The sequence below is a fragment of the Aspergillus alliaceus genome (genome assembly GCF_009176365.1).
Source record: "Aspergillus alliaceus strain CBS 536.65 unplaced genomic scaffold BDW43scaffold_16, whole genome shotgun sequence".
Taxonomy (NCBI): Eukaryota; Fungi; Ascomycota; class Eurotiomycetes; order Eurotiales; family Aspergillaceae; genus Aspergillus; species Aspergillus alliaceus.
This window is the reverse complement of record NW_022474699.1, coordinates 181,538-197,800: the sequence shown is the minus strand read 5'-3', so window position 1 is coordinate 197,800 and position 16,263 is coordinate 181,538. Positions and strand designations below refer to the sequence as shown.

Sequence of the window (16,263 nt, the reverse complement as noted above, 5' to 3'; positions counted from 1 at the left end):
GCGGCGGCGGTTGGTTCGCCCATTTGGCCGATACGGAGTCCAAAACCTGGTAGAGGATGAGACAAAAGTTAAACTACCTTTCACATTCCTCTATCCCTTCATCGCCTTTTAAACCTGCCACGGGCAGATTTTTTTTTCGCCGCTGGTGGGTGGACTCCGGGTATACCATCCTGGTGTGCGATTCCGCCATCGCGTCGAGTCATGAGAAGTTGCATGCGTCGGCACCCCGACCGTGTGGGCTCTTCAGCTTGTTATTGACTACTGCAGGCTGCAGGATAAACACTGCATTGGGACAGCTTGATGCTATCTACAGTGCTCATCTCCCGCTGTCGGCTTCACATTAAAAACCCCCAGTCGGCCTCCATATCGCTGGTCAAAGCGTTCCGCTCGCTTCTGTCGGCCGAGATGAGGGTGCTGTCGCTAGAAAATGGTAAAGAATTTAATATAAAAGATAGTATCAGGTAATTACTCTCGTATATCTCGTTTCCTTGGTGGGATACTACATCACGTATATTGGAAGAAGCAGGGGGAATACGATGGCCAGATTGTGTCGTTGGATTGTAGGAGAAATATCTGCGGGCAATTGCGAAGGCCGTAGTCCCAGTACATCGGTACGGAGCGGTACAGACTGTCCGTACAGCATAATCTTTATGCACTGTCTCTTAATTACTGGTAACTTACACGTATTATAGCTGTTCCGGAGCCTCCCTTAATCAAGCTTAGGCTTAGGGCTTTAGAAACTGTTGTGATTTCAGGGGAAGAAGTGCAGAATGAGGCTGTATCAGCTACACTCACGTAGCCTACTGAGGATCGGATGCCATTCGATAGATACTCAATTCTCTATATCGCTATCTCGTGGCCTCTTGTTGTTGTGAGGCTTCAGGGGTTGGCCGATCACCGATCAGCCAAGCCATTAGGGTCACGTGGTCTTATCTACATTTATATTACAATTGAAGAGTAGGACCATTTGCGCCTTTTTTTGCAAACAGCTGTATCTGAAACTAGATACGCACCTCGTTAAGCACGGTCGACCTGTCTTTGCGATTCTTGGTTGGCTTTTCCTGCACGAACCACCACGAACCGCCACGAGCCGGGAGGTTAGATGAATTGTATGTCCAACTCGGGGAGAACCAATACTGTCGTAAAGGAAAGAGGAAGATTAATAGTTGCCTCCATGTATTACACAGTTGTGTATATAATTTATTGAATGCAAAGACCCGACCGGGGCATGGATCCTCTACAGATGGTGGCATGGCTGCGGAAGCGTCACATACAAGTGGGTGTGTTTTATACAGCGGCTATAGATGATGTGATGTGCTCTGCTTATAGTATGTCACTTTTAGAAATTGTTAACAGCACCTGGTGAATGAAAGCAGCAACATTTGGATGTTTCCTGTGAGCTGGTGAAGAAAACGGATATAACTATGCGGCTATGAGAGGAACCTGGAGGAAGGAGGCGTACTTGGTCATCTCTACATGAGAAACTCCATGTTGGACTAAAAGTTATTCAATATGGAGAAAGTGCTCTTTACTTTTGCTGTCAGGAGAATGAAGTAGTGGAGTATTTAGCTTATCCATGAAATCTAGAAGGGCTTAGATTGTATAACAATCTTTCTTAAATTGTATAAAATATTGATTATTTAGAGAGTAACCACAATCTTCTTCGCAGAAACACCAGCTTTCTGCACCTCAAGTCCATGCTGAATTTCTTCCAACCCATGACCAACAACAACAGGATCAGGCTTTGGCTGCAACTGTCCGCTGGCTAGTGCCTGGGGCACAAACTTGGCCCAGATAGCTTCACCCAGCTTCTCATTGGGTGTTGTGGCGATTTCATACCCAAAAACTGAGAAGATTAGCAGATTATACTATCATTTGAGAGAAGGGATATGACATACTGAAAATGGGGTCAAAGCCCTCCGATGGCTTTAGACAAGGCAGCACAGCTGCAACCTTGACCTGGCGGTTTAGACGCTTCAGAATCTCACTAATTGGCTCGAAGCTTGGTTCTTCGGCAATGGCATCGTAGACACCAGCAAGTTCACTGCCCTGAAGCTCCTTGGCAATGTCATCCACTACAGATGGGGATCTGTAGTCAAACACGACACTAGCACCCATGACCTTGACGAACTCATGGTTTGCAGGGGAGGCAGTAGTGATTACTTTTAACCCAGAAGCTACTGCAAACTGGATAGTGACTGCGCCAACAGAGGACGCTCCTCCCCAAATGAGAATGGTCTTTCCGGTCGGCTTAGGGTCAGGTGAAGGTAGATAAGGAAGGTCGAGATATTTGGGAAGATAGAGGCCAGATGTTGCGGTTGAGATAGCAAGTGGCAGAACAGCGCCTCGCTCGATGCTTATGGAATCGGGGATCCCAGATGTGAAAACTTCTTCAACGAGCGGATACAACTGGAATGCGCCTTGTGCCGGGTCTTGATCTCTTAGTCCCTGGACGTGTCTAGCCCAGCATGTCAGTCAACCTGCGCTGAATAAAAGATCCACATATAGCCTACGAGATCACGCGCTGGCCCTTTGTGAAACGGGTGACTCCTTCGCCAACTTCTTCAACTGTCCCGGCGACATCTATTCCGAGGATAAAAGGCCACCGTTTAATGAACGAGGCATTTTTCCTGAGATGTTAGTATGCTTGCGGGCTTAGGTTCTTGGTGTTTGTTGACTGCTTACTGGTTCTTCCAGTCTGCTGGGTTCTGTTTTTACCGGTTAGCAAGGCGTAGAACAGCCCCTTCGGTCGGCCATATGAACTTACGACAGCGACTGCTTGATTCTTGATTACCAGTTGCCCCGGCCCGGGTTTTGGCATCGGCGCAGACCTCACTTGGAAGAGTTGGCCTTTGCCGTCAATCCATGCAGCTTGGTTCTGAGACATGATGATAGATGTGATTGTGGCGATTGATTGAATAGTAATAGTTATTGTTATTAGAAGAGGAATCACTACTAGCTTTATACCGAGTTTATTTACGGTAGAAGTATGGAATTACTAATGGTAGATGGGATTATGCTTAGATTAATAATTCAAATTGATTCGGTAAGCTGGTTGGTAATGGGTGTTTTTTTGGCCCCATACATTGTTCCAATTTATTCCATGCCCTATATACAAATAGGTTTAGATTAACATCCATTATATAGCCATGGAGCATTCCACATAAAATAAGGGAGAAGAATAAGTGTCGGTACCCTTTAATTAAGTATTTTATGAGCTAGTCACTTCCTTCTCTTAGTATATCATGTTGGCTGGGGATTCCGGCTCTCAGTCCTGATTGGACCAGCCAGTGGGATGATCAGGCCAGTAAGCGGATTTAGGTGAAAGTCCTGGAGATAGCTCTAGATAGCAAGAAGATAATCATGATTGTGAGAGGAATGAGCTCCACATAGTGTCCCAAGATATGGCATTTCACAGGCATCGGATAGTCGATTGAGGCATCCTCACCTGTACATAACCGACATCCATTCAACCCCAGGGGCTTGGATCCCCAATGAGGAAGATAGGGCTTCTGTTGCTGAACTTTGAACCGTCTTTCTTGAGCTCGACTATTTCAGGGCCCGCAAAAGTAGCTCGCACAGTATCGATGCTCTCACACTCCAAGGTAGCGCAGATTAAATGCGGAGGCTTCGACCCATCGGGGTTGCTGCTGAACTTCGTTACCTGCCAACCCTTTAACCCATACTTGGTCTCCAGGCTTTCTCCACCAGAGGCATATGTGTGTTCACGTAGTAGCTTTCATCGAAAGAGATGTTGGGCTCATTTGGATACAGGGCGAGGGTAGTGGCTGGCATGCTGATATGATATGCGGACCTTATAGCTAGCGTTGGGTAAAAAGAGAAATGTTGTTTCCCCAGCATCTATAGCCATATGGCATTTTAATCTACGGTTTTTGTTAGGATTTTGTCTACTATCGAGCCTACAGGAGGGAACGGACATATTGCTCGATGTCCCAGTGAAAATGCCAACTAGTCAGATTCCTAAGCCGTAAGGCCGTGCTAAGATTTAGTGGATTGGTGTACACAGGTCACGGCAACTCTTCGGAAGGGTCGCGTTGACCCTTAGGTATCCCCTACACGTGACTGTCTTGGGGGCGAAACGCCCAGTGTCTGAATCGAAACAAGCAGGCACTCTAATTGCAGATACCATGGTCCTTTAAGTAGCAATATCAAGAGCTCCAATGTTTAGACCCTTTACCGGTGTTGCATTCTTATTGCCCTAGGAAAAACAACGAATTTTCCACTTCGTTCAGATAATAATAGGTTCGTATAGTTCACGTGAATATATAGAGAGTGTACTGTTGGACATCAATTGAACTTGGAAACGAAGGCTATAACTAGATAAGGCTTTATGAAAAGGTGCCCTAGTGCTTGATGTGGGATCTCGATATGGAGAGGGTTTGCACAACGTTATATGAGAAGTCATGTCAGTAGGCGGAGGACTTGCGGAATAGAAGTTGCTTTGACCAAGGTCTGCCAGTACTGAGCTTCCGTTGGTCTCCATAGTCCTAAATCCAACGGAGTATAGGCAAGGATATAGCGGATTTAAGCGTCGGACTCACAAATGCCTAACTCCAGCCTTGGTCGATATGCGATATATCAATTCACTATGCCCTGTACATTGCTCTTTTCGTACGGAAAGTGCTGAAGCGGGTTTGGGCTAAAATGGGCAAAGAGGGTCCAGAAAAAAGCATCAACCTTGAGGATAATTTCCTGGTGGAATGGTCCGAAGATGATCCTTCCAATCCTCGTAACTTGAGTCTGGCGCGGCGATGGCTTATCGTGCTGATCGTATCCACGGGATCCCTCTGTGTGTATGTACGACTGAGATGCCATTCTCTGCGATGAGCCATAATCCTAACATGATTGCAGGACCTGCACTTCATCGATATATACTACTACGTATCATCAGATGGCGAAAGAATTCGGTTGCTCGACACTAGTAGCAACAGTGGGTGTTTCAATCTTTGTTTGGGGTCTAGGTAGGTCTGATAAATTGGCCTTAAACACATAAAAATATGCGCTAATAGTATCAAACGTTTAGCTGTTGGCCCATTAGTTCTGGGGCCACTTTCTGAGGTTGGTCATCCGATAATATGTTTTCGTTTTCTGTTTTATCTAACGCCTAGTCAGCTTTACGGTCGACGGATAATTTATCTGACGTCGTTCACGCTCTTCCTAATCTGGCTGATTCCATGTGCAGTGGCCACGAATATTCAGACTATGATTATTGCACGGTTCTTCAACGGTTTGTCAGGCAGTGCCTTCCTTAGTGTGGCAGGTGGAACAGTTGGCGATGTCTTTCATCGCCACGAGCTGGCAGCTCCTATGATGCTATACACGGCTAGCCCTTTCGTTGGACCAGAGTTGGGGCCACTGTGAGTGTTGACGTCAGGATTTAAGCTTCTTGTTCACTGACTTGAAGGGCAGGATTGGTGGTTTCATCAATGACTTCAGTCACTGGTACGTTTCAACGTTATATTCCGAATCCTTGGCCATGTCGGACTTATGCAATACTAGGCGCTGGACATTCTATATCCTTCTAATATGGGCCGGTGCTCTACTCGTTCTTATATTCTTCCTAGTACCAGAGACATTTCATCCGGTGTGAGTCTGACGGAAACCATATGAGCAACCCTCCCATCCAGCTAACCAATCCGCAGACTGCTGGAGCGGAAGACGATGGAAATGCGCAAGACAACGGGCGATGATAGATGGCAGACCAAGAATCAAGCCGCTCACCGACCTTTATCTCATATGATCCTGCAGTCGATTTACAGACCTCTGATGCTGCTCGCACTGGAGCCCATGTGCTTGAATCTCTGCATATTCTCTGCTATTCTCCTGGGTATTATTTACCTTTTCTTCGGGGCTTTCGACCAAGTCTTCACTAATGTTTATGGGATGACGTTATGGCAATGTGGTTGTTGCTTCCTTGGTATGTTTGTAGGAATGATGATTGCTGTCTTGAGCGATCCCATATGGCGTCGGGTCTACGGCCGCCTGGAAAGCAAACATAGAGAGCGAACAGACAACACGGAGAAATTTCTCCCCGAATGGCGCTTGCCGCCTGGTAAGTACTAATGATATTTTCTTAAGTATACATGCTGACTTCTTTCCAGCCATCGCGGGTGCCCCTATGGTCACAATTGGCTTATTTATCTTCGCTTGGACTATATATCCCAACGTCCATTGGATTGCGCCAATTATCGGAAGTGCCCTTTTCGGCTTTGGGTAAGACCACCAATCCTGCTTGGACTTGTCTGTGGTTAAACATAGAACATAACTAACTTACTCTTCCACTAGAACCGTCCTTATATTCTCTGGTATCTTCACATTTCTGGTGGAGGCCTATCCTACTTATGCAGCTAGCGCATTGGCAGCAAACAGCTTTGCACGCTGCATTCTGGGTGGCGCCTTTCCACTCTTCGGCGTTCAAAGTACGTTCTTGCTCGATCTCGAATCTGCTGGCCATTCTCTCTTGATCAGCCATGCTTCCATGCTCGGAGCTTATCAAGTAGTGGTCATCAAGAGCAAAATATTTCCTCGTCAGGACAATATCAGACGGCTAACCGAAGCCTACAGTGTATGACCGTCTTGGATACCACTGGGCAACTACGCTACTAGCCTTTCTAACGCTCATCATGGCACCGTTTCCGTAAGTCCATCATTCCTTGGCAACTCATTGTTTCATCCGAGAGCGGGGATGATCATATGTTGGAATGAGTGTGGACTAACTAAAATGATCATAGATATATTTTCTTTCATCACGGTCGTCGGATACGACTGAAAAGCCAGTTCGCGAAGCGCTCCTCAAGCGCGTGAAAAAAAAATCGTCAGATTGGCTAATCTAACTCGGGCATAGAGAATCTAAAATATGTACATAGTTAGGAGAGGTGTAGTTTACAAATAATCGAACTTACGTTGATACGATTTCGGGCTGGCTTTTCTCTATGAAGCCGCTCACCCGATATTCATTCTTCCCACGATAATCAGTTTATAACCTAGTCTATAGTTTGGGTTGAATATTACTACTACCATTACTATTACTTCTGGTATTTCTAAGTGGAATGTGAAAACTTTGCATAATTCGCCAAGAAGACGCTAGTTCAATAAACTTGCAAATAAGACTAAGCAAATCAGATACAGTAGCTAATTATTTGATGTATTGAACCTGTCGCCAAGCTGTTCCCTGTGTCAATTCAAAGAATCTACGAAGAGATTCTATATCCCGTTCTCATTGTATTCTCTGAAGCAACTGACGTATAGCAATCCTGGAACCATCCTGATACGGGTGCGTAGCGGAAGCATACGATGACTTCCCCTGCTGTAGTCTAGATCGTCGAGCCGCACACCCCATCTTCAAGCTTTTCGCTGAACCCTTGTCCCATGCAGAGCCACTGAGATTGGATCCAAGTTGGAGATGGGACATGAGGATCGTCAGAGGGAACGCGCAATGTAACGGGACCACAGGTTCCCTCGGAATAACCGGTAAAGGGATTGTTCATGTATATCGGATTACCTATTTTCATGCTCCTGGACGGCTTCAATGCTGTTAGCTAGGTGGTGCCCGCTCCGTCAACTGAGCTTTCGAATGTCTCATTGCAAAATGAATCCTGGGAGTCCAGCTTTGCGAATGCAATACCCCCATGCGTAAGCTCAATGATAATCTCACCGACTTCTCTGCCGGATGCAGAGGTATGAAATGCCCTTGGGCTATGCGGAAATCCACGAGAAGCAACTGTCATATATCTAACCCCGTTATGGTCTTCCACAAGAACACCGGAGGCGGTGGGATATTCGGTTCCCACTTCAATATCTCGATCAGAGTTCAACATAATCCCTGGGCGTAGGATATTATAGTCGGTGTTATCCACAATATCAGTAGATGGGTCATGGGTCGCGTTCGGAATTTATCTCCGTATGGATGTCCCTTCTCTTCGTAGTATAGATAGAAACAGCGGCAATTTAGTCATGTCTGTGAAGCTGTCTTCAAGGACTATGGCTAAAAAGTTCCCCTAGTATTTGATCTCGGTATTTGATATGTTTTCCTTGGAGAATAAGTCTCTGACTACCCGAAATGCTTTCTCAATTTGGTCCTCGGGTATGTCTCCCAGCTCCATTTCATTGCAGACGACACAACGTGCCTTTCTAGGCCGTTTGATAGGAGGAAGAGGTCTATCGTCGTTAGAGTCAAGCGTAAAAAGTACGGTGGGACTCCAGCTGCGGTCGCAGGCCAAGCCTTTTCACGGTAGTGCTACTTCACCATGTTCGGTGGTAGCTATGCCTTGATCAGGCACATCAGTCACCCTAGAAGGAGTATATCCTCTCGATTCCCGTGAATCTACTAGAATATATCAGAAATAAATGTGCAGAATACATTATTTTCATATGAAGGATTGATCCTCGCCAATTTAGATGAGAATCCTGACCTCATATACCAGTACTGCCCTTATTAGGGGAAATGAATTGCAGATAATTCAGAAAGTATATTGGCCCATTCACTATCCAGGCTCTCTTGTCAGAGGTATACTGTGTATCATTAATGCTTTGATAGACTTTCGCAAGCCACCAAGCTCCATTCCCTTGTACGCAAGACATCCCTACCGGATTTAGTACAATCCCTAGTACGAGAAATGGCCTTCAATTATCCCCAGATCCCATGTCGTAGAGTGAAGTGTTGCGCTGTCATGTGTTGCTCACAATCACTGTCATTGTGAAGTCTTGATTGACCACATCTTTTGTCTTATACCTCAACGCTGCATACTCTGTTACCTCCACGATTAGCTGCTCTCTACTAACGACGTTCCTACAGCGCGCGTCACCAGTTTCTCGGGTCGTACCCGAAACTACTAATCCATATTTAGATAGTGTTGTAATTAATCCATTCCTAAAAGAAGAACCTTTTCTCAGGAACGTTCGCATTACGTATAATACCGTACATTATACGAAACCTCTTTACGCTCCAGTCTCAATGCCCCCGTACCTATATCGTGACATCCACCTTCCTACAGCGCCACTGTCTCGACAATTGCTAGACTCATGCGCAATATGGTACCAAGACTATCCCTTTTGAAGCTACACTTGATTCATGATATGAACCAAAGCCAGTCGCTAACCACGCCTCAATGGCTGCATAGCTGAACAAACGATCAAAAACTCCACAAAACTTGCGGAAGTGTTCATGCACCCCCAAACTACATCAGTCGAAGACTCACCGATGTTAGAAGCGCTCTGCGACTATCTGCTCGACAATCTCGTCTGTGCCTCGACGAGATAGATATCTATCTATGGGATAAACTCTAGGTGCTAGCAACAAACCTGCGGCATCAGAAAGCCCCTTTGCAGATTCTTGGCAATGATGAGTCAATATTCTTTCTATAACTAACTACGCTGACTACCGCAGCCGAACACCCTCAATCTATGCATATTGAGGGTAGGGGTGATTCATGATCCATCAAATAATCCGCATTGTCCTCTCTCTCCGCTTCAAGGCACTTAAAACAGACCTTATTTTTCCCAAACAAAGCAATACTATGCCCCTGGCCTCGCTGTGACAATATGCTGATAGCTGCAAGGCGGGCCGCCCAATTTCCGTGAGCACGGAAAACACCCACATTCTCCGGTCCATCAAGCAGCTCATCCCAATTATCGATGGACGTGTAGTCGTAATCTAAATCATGAGCCTCGTGATCATGCCGATCGCAATCCTTCACAACACGCGACAGTGCCTCAAAATCAATGCAGAGAATGTCCAAATCCGCGACCCATCTGCCCCGATCGAGCACGGAGATCACCGATTCCACTACAAGAACATCTTGATCGATTGTTCGATGCCCACCAGCTTCTAGAGGAAGTCGCCAATCAGTGAAGGACAAGTGCAACGATGTCCCCGCAAAATTGTTTTCGCGCTGGAAATCATACGACGCATGAATCACAGCAGTGTACTGGTTTGAGCGGTTGCGAATTCTGGGCTCCTCAGGCGCAACAAGCAGACTGATACCTGGATGACTGATGTTTCCCACAATTCGCCGTAATTCATGAGCTGCTGGCTGTTCAAAGGGATCGAGTAACACAACTGCGGCGACAAATATCGAATCTTCTGAACAGAGCGCCATTGTTGAGTTGAGGTCATCCGGATCCAGGTCCACCATCCCAGATTCAAACTTTGCTACGCAGGAAAAGGCTTCCTGGCGAGTCAATGTTGCTGGTATAGCTGGTTGGAGTCGAGAAATAGAGTTCGACTGCCTGCTGAAATGAAGCGGCTCACAGATTGGTTTGGGCACCCACGCACTATCAAACAACGGCTTTGATAATACCGTTAGTGGTATCGTTGCACCGTGCAAGTGGGCATAGACTCTTGAGGCAAGTTCGAGGGTAAATAGGGTTTGGCAGAAACCCACTGGTAGAGATGGACTCCCGACCATGTACATTTCAGCTGCACATCGTTTGAGTGACTTGTCCTGCTCGATGGCCGCAGAGGCAGCTTGCTTCTCATCTGCAACGCGCGTGATGACACTGAGATAGCTTGACAATAAGCTTGGGTTTATATTCGTGTGGGCAAAACATTCAACCCCGAGCAATATATTATCTGGTATCTTTGCGCAGGCATTTGCACGTTTGTGTAGATCCTTGAAATGTTGCTCATCGATGTCGTTTGTTTCTTGCACATATAGTCCAAGTCTCCAGTCGCCAATTATAGATCGGAACCTAGCCGACGACCTTGGAGAATTGTCGCCATTGTGCTTCGTTTCCCATTCAAAACAGGTGCAGTACGTAGAAGTGCGCGACACCTCCGCGGCTGGTGCACAAATATTCCATCGGCAGGAGTATATGTTTGGGGTAACTGGCCAAATAAATTTGTCAAGATGCTTGTCGTGTACCTCAAATCGGGTTGCTGTAGAGAAGCAGATCTCGCCCTCGTTGATGCATTCAGACATGAGCGGGCCAATTTTAGCTTTATCCTCAATTCCCCTAATTGAATATGAGCTTCACTTCAATCATCTCATCATATAGTATTGTTTTCCATACCTCGATATGAACCACCGGGCATGTACTTCCTCATATACCGAAGCACCATTAGAGTCTCTCTTCCTTGCCTGGCGTGCATGGGGAATCGCTGTGACGACCTGGAAGATTGTGGCTGTACCAGGCGTATCATGCTGATATCCATCAATCGCGTGACAAATGATAGCATTTCTCTCACACAAACCCATCCTCCGAGCCATCGCTCTGAAATAGCTAATCCCACAACTGGGATCATCTTTTTGAGAGAGGGCAGCTAATCGCAATGGATTGCATAAGCCAAAAAAAGGGAGTAACGTCTCCGTTTGATCCACTGAAAAAAGCCTTCCTCTCCTTCTTCCAAATCGGATAAGCTGAGTGTTCTTCAATTTTGCCCTAGGCTCTGACTCCAGGAAGTCTCCGGCCGCGTCAGCTAGAATTTTGAGCCATGCAAATCGGAAAGGTGTCCCATCCTCTGTTCCAGTGTGATCTTTGACCAAAGTCCACAAATCAACCAACCATTGGGCCACAATACTCTGATCACGGTCGCTAACTTGCCATTCTTTAAAGAGATACCCCAGAATAGCCAGCACGAGTTCTCGAAATGTGACCCTCGAAAAATCTGAGTTGTTTCGAACGACCACTGGGTCTCCGTAGTATTGCAGATGTGAAAGAGCTAACGACCACCTGATTCCTCCAGAGAATTCAGTGCTCACTTGTTCCTGACGAACGGTGCATTGCCCCCCTGGTGGAAACAGCACATCACGAAATTGTACAAAAGTTGGAGGCGTTGTTCCCAGTACGATCAGATCCGGGAAAAGGTGCCAGGATGAGAAAGCAAGGAAAAGTGATCCGTTGGAAACTTCAACTGGGTTTCCCGAAAGAAGAGCTTCAAGGCCAATCATTGTCTCCTTCCAGACACTCATCACGCTTGTGTAAGTGGAGGTCGCTGTGGCTATTGGAAGTTGCAGATTTTTACTGATCAGCAAGAGCTGGTTGCACTCGAAGGCCTTAGCCTGGTTAGCGCTTCGCAACCAAGATCGAGCGCTGTTGTCCCATCGTGCTAGATCGTCTCTTGAAATTTCTTGACGCGCGCTGAATAGAGTAGACATGGAGACTTTGTGATTATTCTCGTATGCCGATTGAATCTCCATCTGCCGTTGTTTGACTAGCTCCACCCACAATGCGGTCGCTTGTTTCGAATCCCAAGCTTGAGCCAGCAGGCACGAAAGAAGGTAGACACCGATAGCGGAAATTCCAGATGTGGCAGCAGCCCAGAGGCTGGTTCCGTCCGCACCAACAAACTTCTCGAAGGGTCCATGGGTAGAGTTACCCTGTGGATTAATACCCGGAGTTTGCACAATTTGCGAAACTCTTCGGCCAAAAGCGTCAATCAATTTTGGAGTAGATGGGATAACATCCTCAAACAATGCACCAAGTCTACGGGCTGTTCTATGTGGTTGACCCTCCTCTGCATCTCGCCGACGATGGGTCGAGAGGGCAGATGCCAGAGGTTCAAACTCCTTTGGAGCTTCAATCTGAATCAATGAGAAGTCAAAGTTTAACGTGGCGAAGGACAGGTTGTTTTCGTTTGTTCCGGAGAGAATAGAGTTGGTGATTCGGCCGATGGCTGACATATCTGCGTTACAACAGTGTAAAGGAATCAACAACATGACAAGCTCTTTCGATGAGAGGACCAACCTAGATAAATATCTTTCAGCGGCTCTGCTTGACATAGCCCCAGTGGTACCCCGCTTTGTCCAGGTTACAGGTCAGCAGCCCTCGTTCAAAAGGTCGGGCGCCCCGAAACTGGTCATGTGATATACCTAGCGGTGTACCGCTCATGGTTTATATTATGAGGCTTCTAAACTTTTCAATATATGACATACTCTATATCCACTATCTTAAGCTATAAGTTTTAAGTATTTATAAATCATTTATTTACTACTGCTTAACTACTTGTTAACTGCTTACTATAATTTATAAATTTATATTTTATAACCTTACCTGTCTTTCTAAGAGCTTTAGTTCTTTTTTCTTATTTTAAAGCTGTTTTTCTTGTACTTACTCTTCTTTCTCCTTTAATTAAAGCTCTTGCTCTCGAATCTCAAAGTTTTGTCGCTGTTATTCAGAATTTAATAAATTCTGTGAAGAAATCTGACAAAGGCTATATGAAGAAGATATTGAACTGTTTATAAAGTACTTAATAATCAGTTTTAAAGCACTTAAGGAATAAAGCTTACCGGCTGGTATCTTAAGCTCTAGATTGTGATTGAGACCTATTTAGTATTAATTTAGGCTCTGACCCAGAAGATAAATAGATTAATAATAAGCAGCAGTGTTTTCTAGACTCTAAGTTTATTTTAAGTGATTATGAAGTACTTAAAACCCGGTTGGAGTAATATATGTATATATATATATATATATTTACCTTTACAAGTGATATATCTTAAATAGTTTGTCTCTATATTTAATATTTGATAGGAATAATAAATATTAAAATTTATATAATTTATATATTAGAGAATATCTTGTTTATTGAGCTTTACTAAACTAGAAGAATATTTTAATAAGTATTTCTTAAGTAGTCTCTAATCAGTTACCAAGTACTTACTTTTAGATTACAGTTATTAATATTAATTATCTTCCTGCTGTATTAGCTTTATAGTGGGACTGTTCAGCTGAGTTAGTATGATTCTGAATAGAATTGTAAATAAAGACTAGAATAATAGAGCAGTTTTTATTAAGCCCAGTGTAGACTTGTTAGGCCCGCGGGTTGGGCCGGGTTTTTCAGGTTTCGCAACCCAGCCTGTTGGGTTTGGGCCGGGTCAAGATTGTATGCAAACCACCCATGGGTCAAAATATATATATGTGAACCACCCGCGGGGGCCCACAGCTGTAGATCCTTTCCTAGTAGAGTAATGATTTACATTCTTGATAGAATACAGTCTCTTGATACTGTAATTTATTTATATTACTGTAGGTAAATAATATATTTACTGTATTTTATATCTTGACAACCCACGGGTTAACCTGTTGACCCATGGGCTGGAATAGTCAATAACCCGGCCCGGTATGGACTTTCATATACACAAACCCAGCCCATTACTTGGCGGGTTGGGCCGGGTTGGGCCGGGTTTCGTGGGCTGGGCCTAACAAGTCTAGCCCAGTGTCACGGGTAAGCCTTAGGCTTAAGGCCCTGATGGCAAGTTGCGATACTATATATACCGCGCCTGGGAAATCAACTCCGATCAAAGTTGATCATAGTGGATCTTTTTACCTAGTGGGAAGATCCTACGTATTGAATTACTAATCCCAGGAGTAATCCTTTACATATATATCTATTCTGCTATAGTATATTCTTATATTATGGTATATACTTTATACTATATACTGTAGTCTTTCTTATATACTATCCGGTATATCCTGTTATATAATTTAGGGTTTTTCTTATTTTTTCTAGATAGCCTTATCTTGTCTTTCTATTACTAGAGTCTTATCTCTTTTCTGCCTTATATATCCACTTTCTTTAATAAGGTATACTAGATAAGAATCTATAATATTATTTCTTCTTTTCTAAGCTTTTATTTTTAAAAGTATAAATTCATGGCTTTTCTCTTTATAAGATGTTGGAAATCTAGGGTATTGATAACCTAGATATCCTTAGGCATGTGATCAGGGGAATTGATCAAGAGATAAGATAGATAATAGATAGATAGATATCTGATAAAACCCATAGAATAAATTGACTAGATAGACATGACTATAGAATAATAGAATAATAGAAATAAGATTGATTAAACTACTTCAATCTGATTAATCTGAATCAATATAAATCAATCTGGTCTGTAGAATAGATAGAAATGTAGGCCTATTTATATTGAATAGGTATAGATCTTAGGCCTGTAACATATAATAAAAATAGTATCTTAAGAATAAGATAGAAATATATAGAAATGCATAGATCTTATATAGAATGATCGAGATTGCATAATATATCATCACATGATGTTGGATCACGTGATCTCCCGTTCAACACCTGAGAATAAGTAGAAATAACTTCTCTAGGTATAAGATCATCTTAACTGGTCTTCTAGTCAATAGAAAGCTATACTATGGTCTAATAAAATATAGATAAATCCAGGTTGCCATACATGTACATGGGTTACTCGCCAGAAGAATAAGATCTGTTGAACTGGAGGTCACATGATCCAACATCATGTGATGATATATCATGCAATCCTAATTATTTCTATACATTTCTATCTCATTCTTGAGATGCTATTTTTATCATATGTTGCAGGCCTAAGGTCTACACCTATTCAACATAAATAGGCCTACATTTCCATCCATTCTACAGACCAGATTGATTTATATTGATTCAGATTGATCAGATTGAAGCAGTTTAGTCAATCTCATTCTATTATTCTATAGTCATGTCTATCTAGTCAATTCATTCTATGGGTTTTACCCGATATCTATCTATCTATTATCTATCTTATCTCTTGATCAATTCCCCTGATCACATGCCTAAGGATATCTAGGCTATCAATACCCTAGATTTCCAACAAGATCTTTCATAAAGACTATATTATTAAATGGCGCCCACATAAGATAGGGTGGATATTTTAGGACTCATTTCATGGAACTACTAAAGGCTCTATGGTATTCTGGGAGAAGGAATAGGATACAATAAATGCTTAAAGCTATATTTAATATATAGTGCCTCTTATAACAGAGTATATCTATCAATATTTCTATCTTCAACTAGTACAAGATAGTGCTCCAGGCTATAGTGCTTAATCTACTATTTAAGAGCTTTAGAGAGATGATATCTATATAATTAGATAGCTATCTTTCTTACCTAATCTTAATCTTATTAAAATGGTTTGGAATTGGATGAAGAACTATCTTCAGGCATACTTCCCTGAATATATAACACTATCTGAACTTAGGATAGTCCTTAGAGAGGTATAGGAGGCTATTCCAGCTGATTTTCTACAAGATCTACTAAAGTCTATGTCTGAAAGATACTGTGCAGTCATTGAGGCAGATAGTGGTTATACTAAATTTTGAGATATCATTATGCGTGTATATATTAGATAGGGCGTGTATATAGGCTGGAAACTCATCTTTACCTAATAAAGTAGTGATTTCCAGTGGAGCTTACTAACATTATTTACTCAATATACCATAGTAATTGGGTGTCCCTTGGTGCTTTTCCTTCTTCTGGCACTAGTGTCCGGTTCCTTGATTGTT

The 16,263-nt window shown here is 43.6% G+C and overlaps 4 protein-coding genes across 4 annotated transcripts; 2 read left to right on the top strand and 2 right to left on the bottom strand.

Annotated features, from left to right (window-relative positions):
* Positions 1–1,259: 1,259 nt before the first annotated feature.
* Positions 1,260–2,920, bottom strand: BDW43DRAFT_273286 (zinc-binding alcohol dehydrogenase family protein). Its single transcript, XM_032041610.1, has 5 exons — positions 2,768–2,920; positions 2,686–2,708; positions 2,514–2,630; positions 1,899–2,458; positions 1,260–1,846 (listed from the first exon to the last, which is right to left on the bottom strand). The coding sequence occupies exons 1-5, from the start codon at positions 2,885–2,887 to the stop codon at positions 1,641–1,643; spliced, it is 1,026 nt and encodes a 341-aa protein (XP_031901324.1). The 5' UTR covers positions 2,888–2,920; the 3' UTR covers positions 1,260–1,640.
* Positions 2,921–3,196: 276 nt separating this feature from the next.
* Positions 3,197–4,237, top strand: BDW43DRAFT_273284 (uncharacterized protein). The gene has a single exon (XM_032041609.1). It carries the CDS (start codon positions 3,495–3,497, stop codon positions 3,783–3,785), a length of 291 nt encoding a protein of 96 aa, XP_031901323.1. The 5' UTR covers positions 3,197–3,494; the 3' UTR covers positions 3,786–4,237.
* A 428-nt stretch (positions 4,238–4,665) lies between these two features.
* On the top strand, positions 4,666–6,238 carry BDW43DRAFT_299552 (MFS transporter; the record flags this gene model as incomplete). The annotated part of the gene is made up of 8 exons (XM_032044740.1): positions 4,666–4,814; positions 4,873–4,982; positions 5,045–5,079; positions 5,134–5,378; positions 5,431–5,463; positions 5,521–5,607; positions 5,664–6,073; positions 6,123–6,238. The coding sequence occupies 8 exons, from the start codon at positions 4,666–4,668 to the stop codon at positions 6,236–6,238; spliced, it is 1,185 nt and encodes a 394-aa protein (XP_031901322.1).
* Positions 6,239–9,023: 2,785 nt separating this feature from the next.
* BDW43DRAFT_273282 (uncharacterized protein) lies at positions 9,024–12,743 on the bottom strand. Its single transcript, XM_032041608.1, has 4 exons — positions 12,706–12,743; positions 11,032–12,643; positions 9,141–10,974; positions 9,024–9,054 (listed from the first exon to the last, which is right to left on the bottom strand). Exons 2-3 carry the CDS (start codon positions 12,639–12,641, stop codon positions 9,417–9,419), a joined length of 3,168 nt encoding a protein of 1,055 aa, XP_031901321.1. The 5' UTR covers positions 12,642–12,643; positions 12,706–12,743; the 3' UTR covers positions 9,024–9,054; positions 9,141–9,416.
* Positions 12,744–16,263: the final 3,520 nt, after the last annotated feature.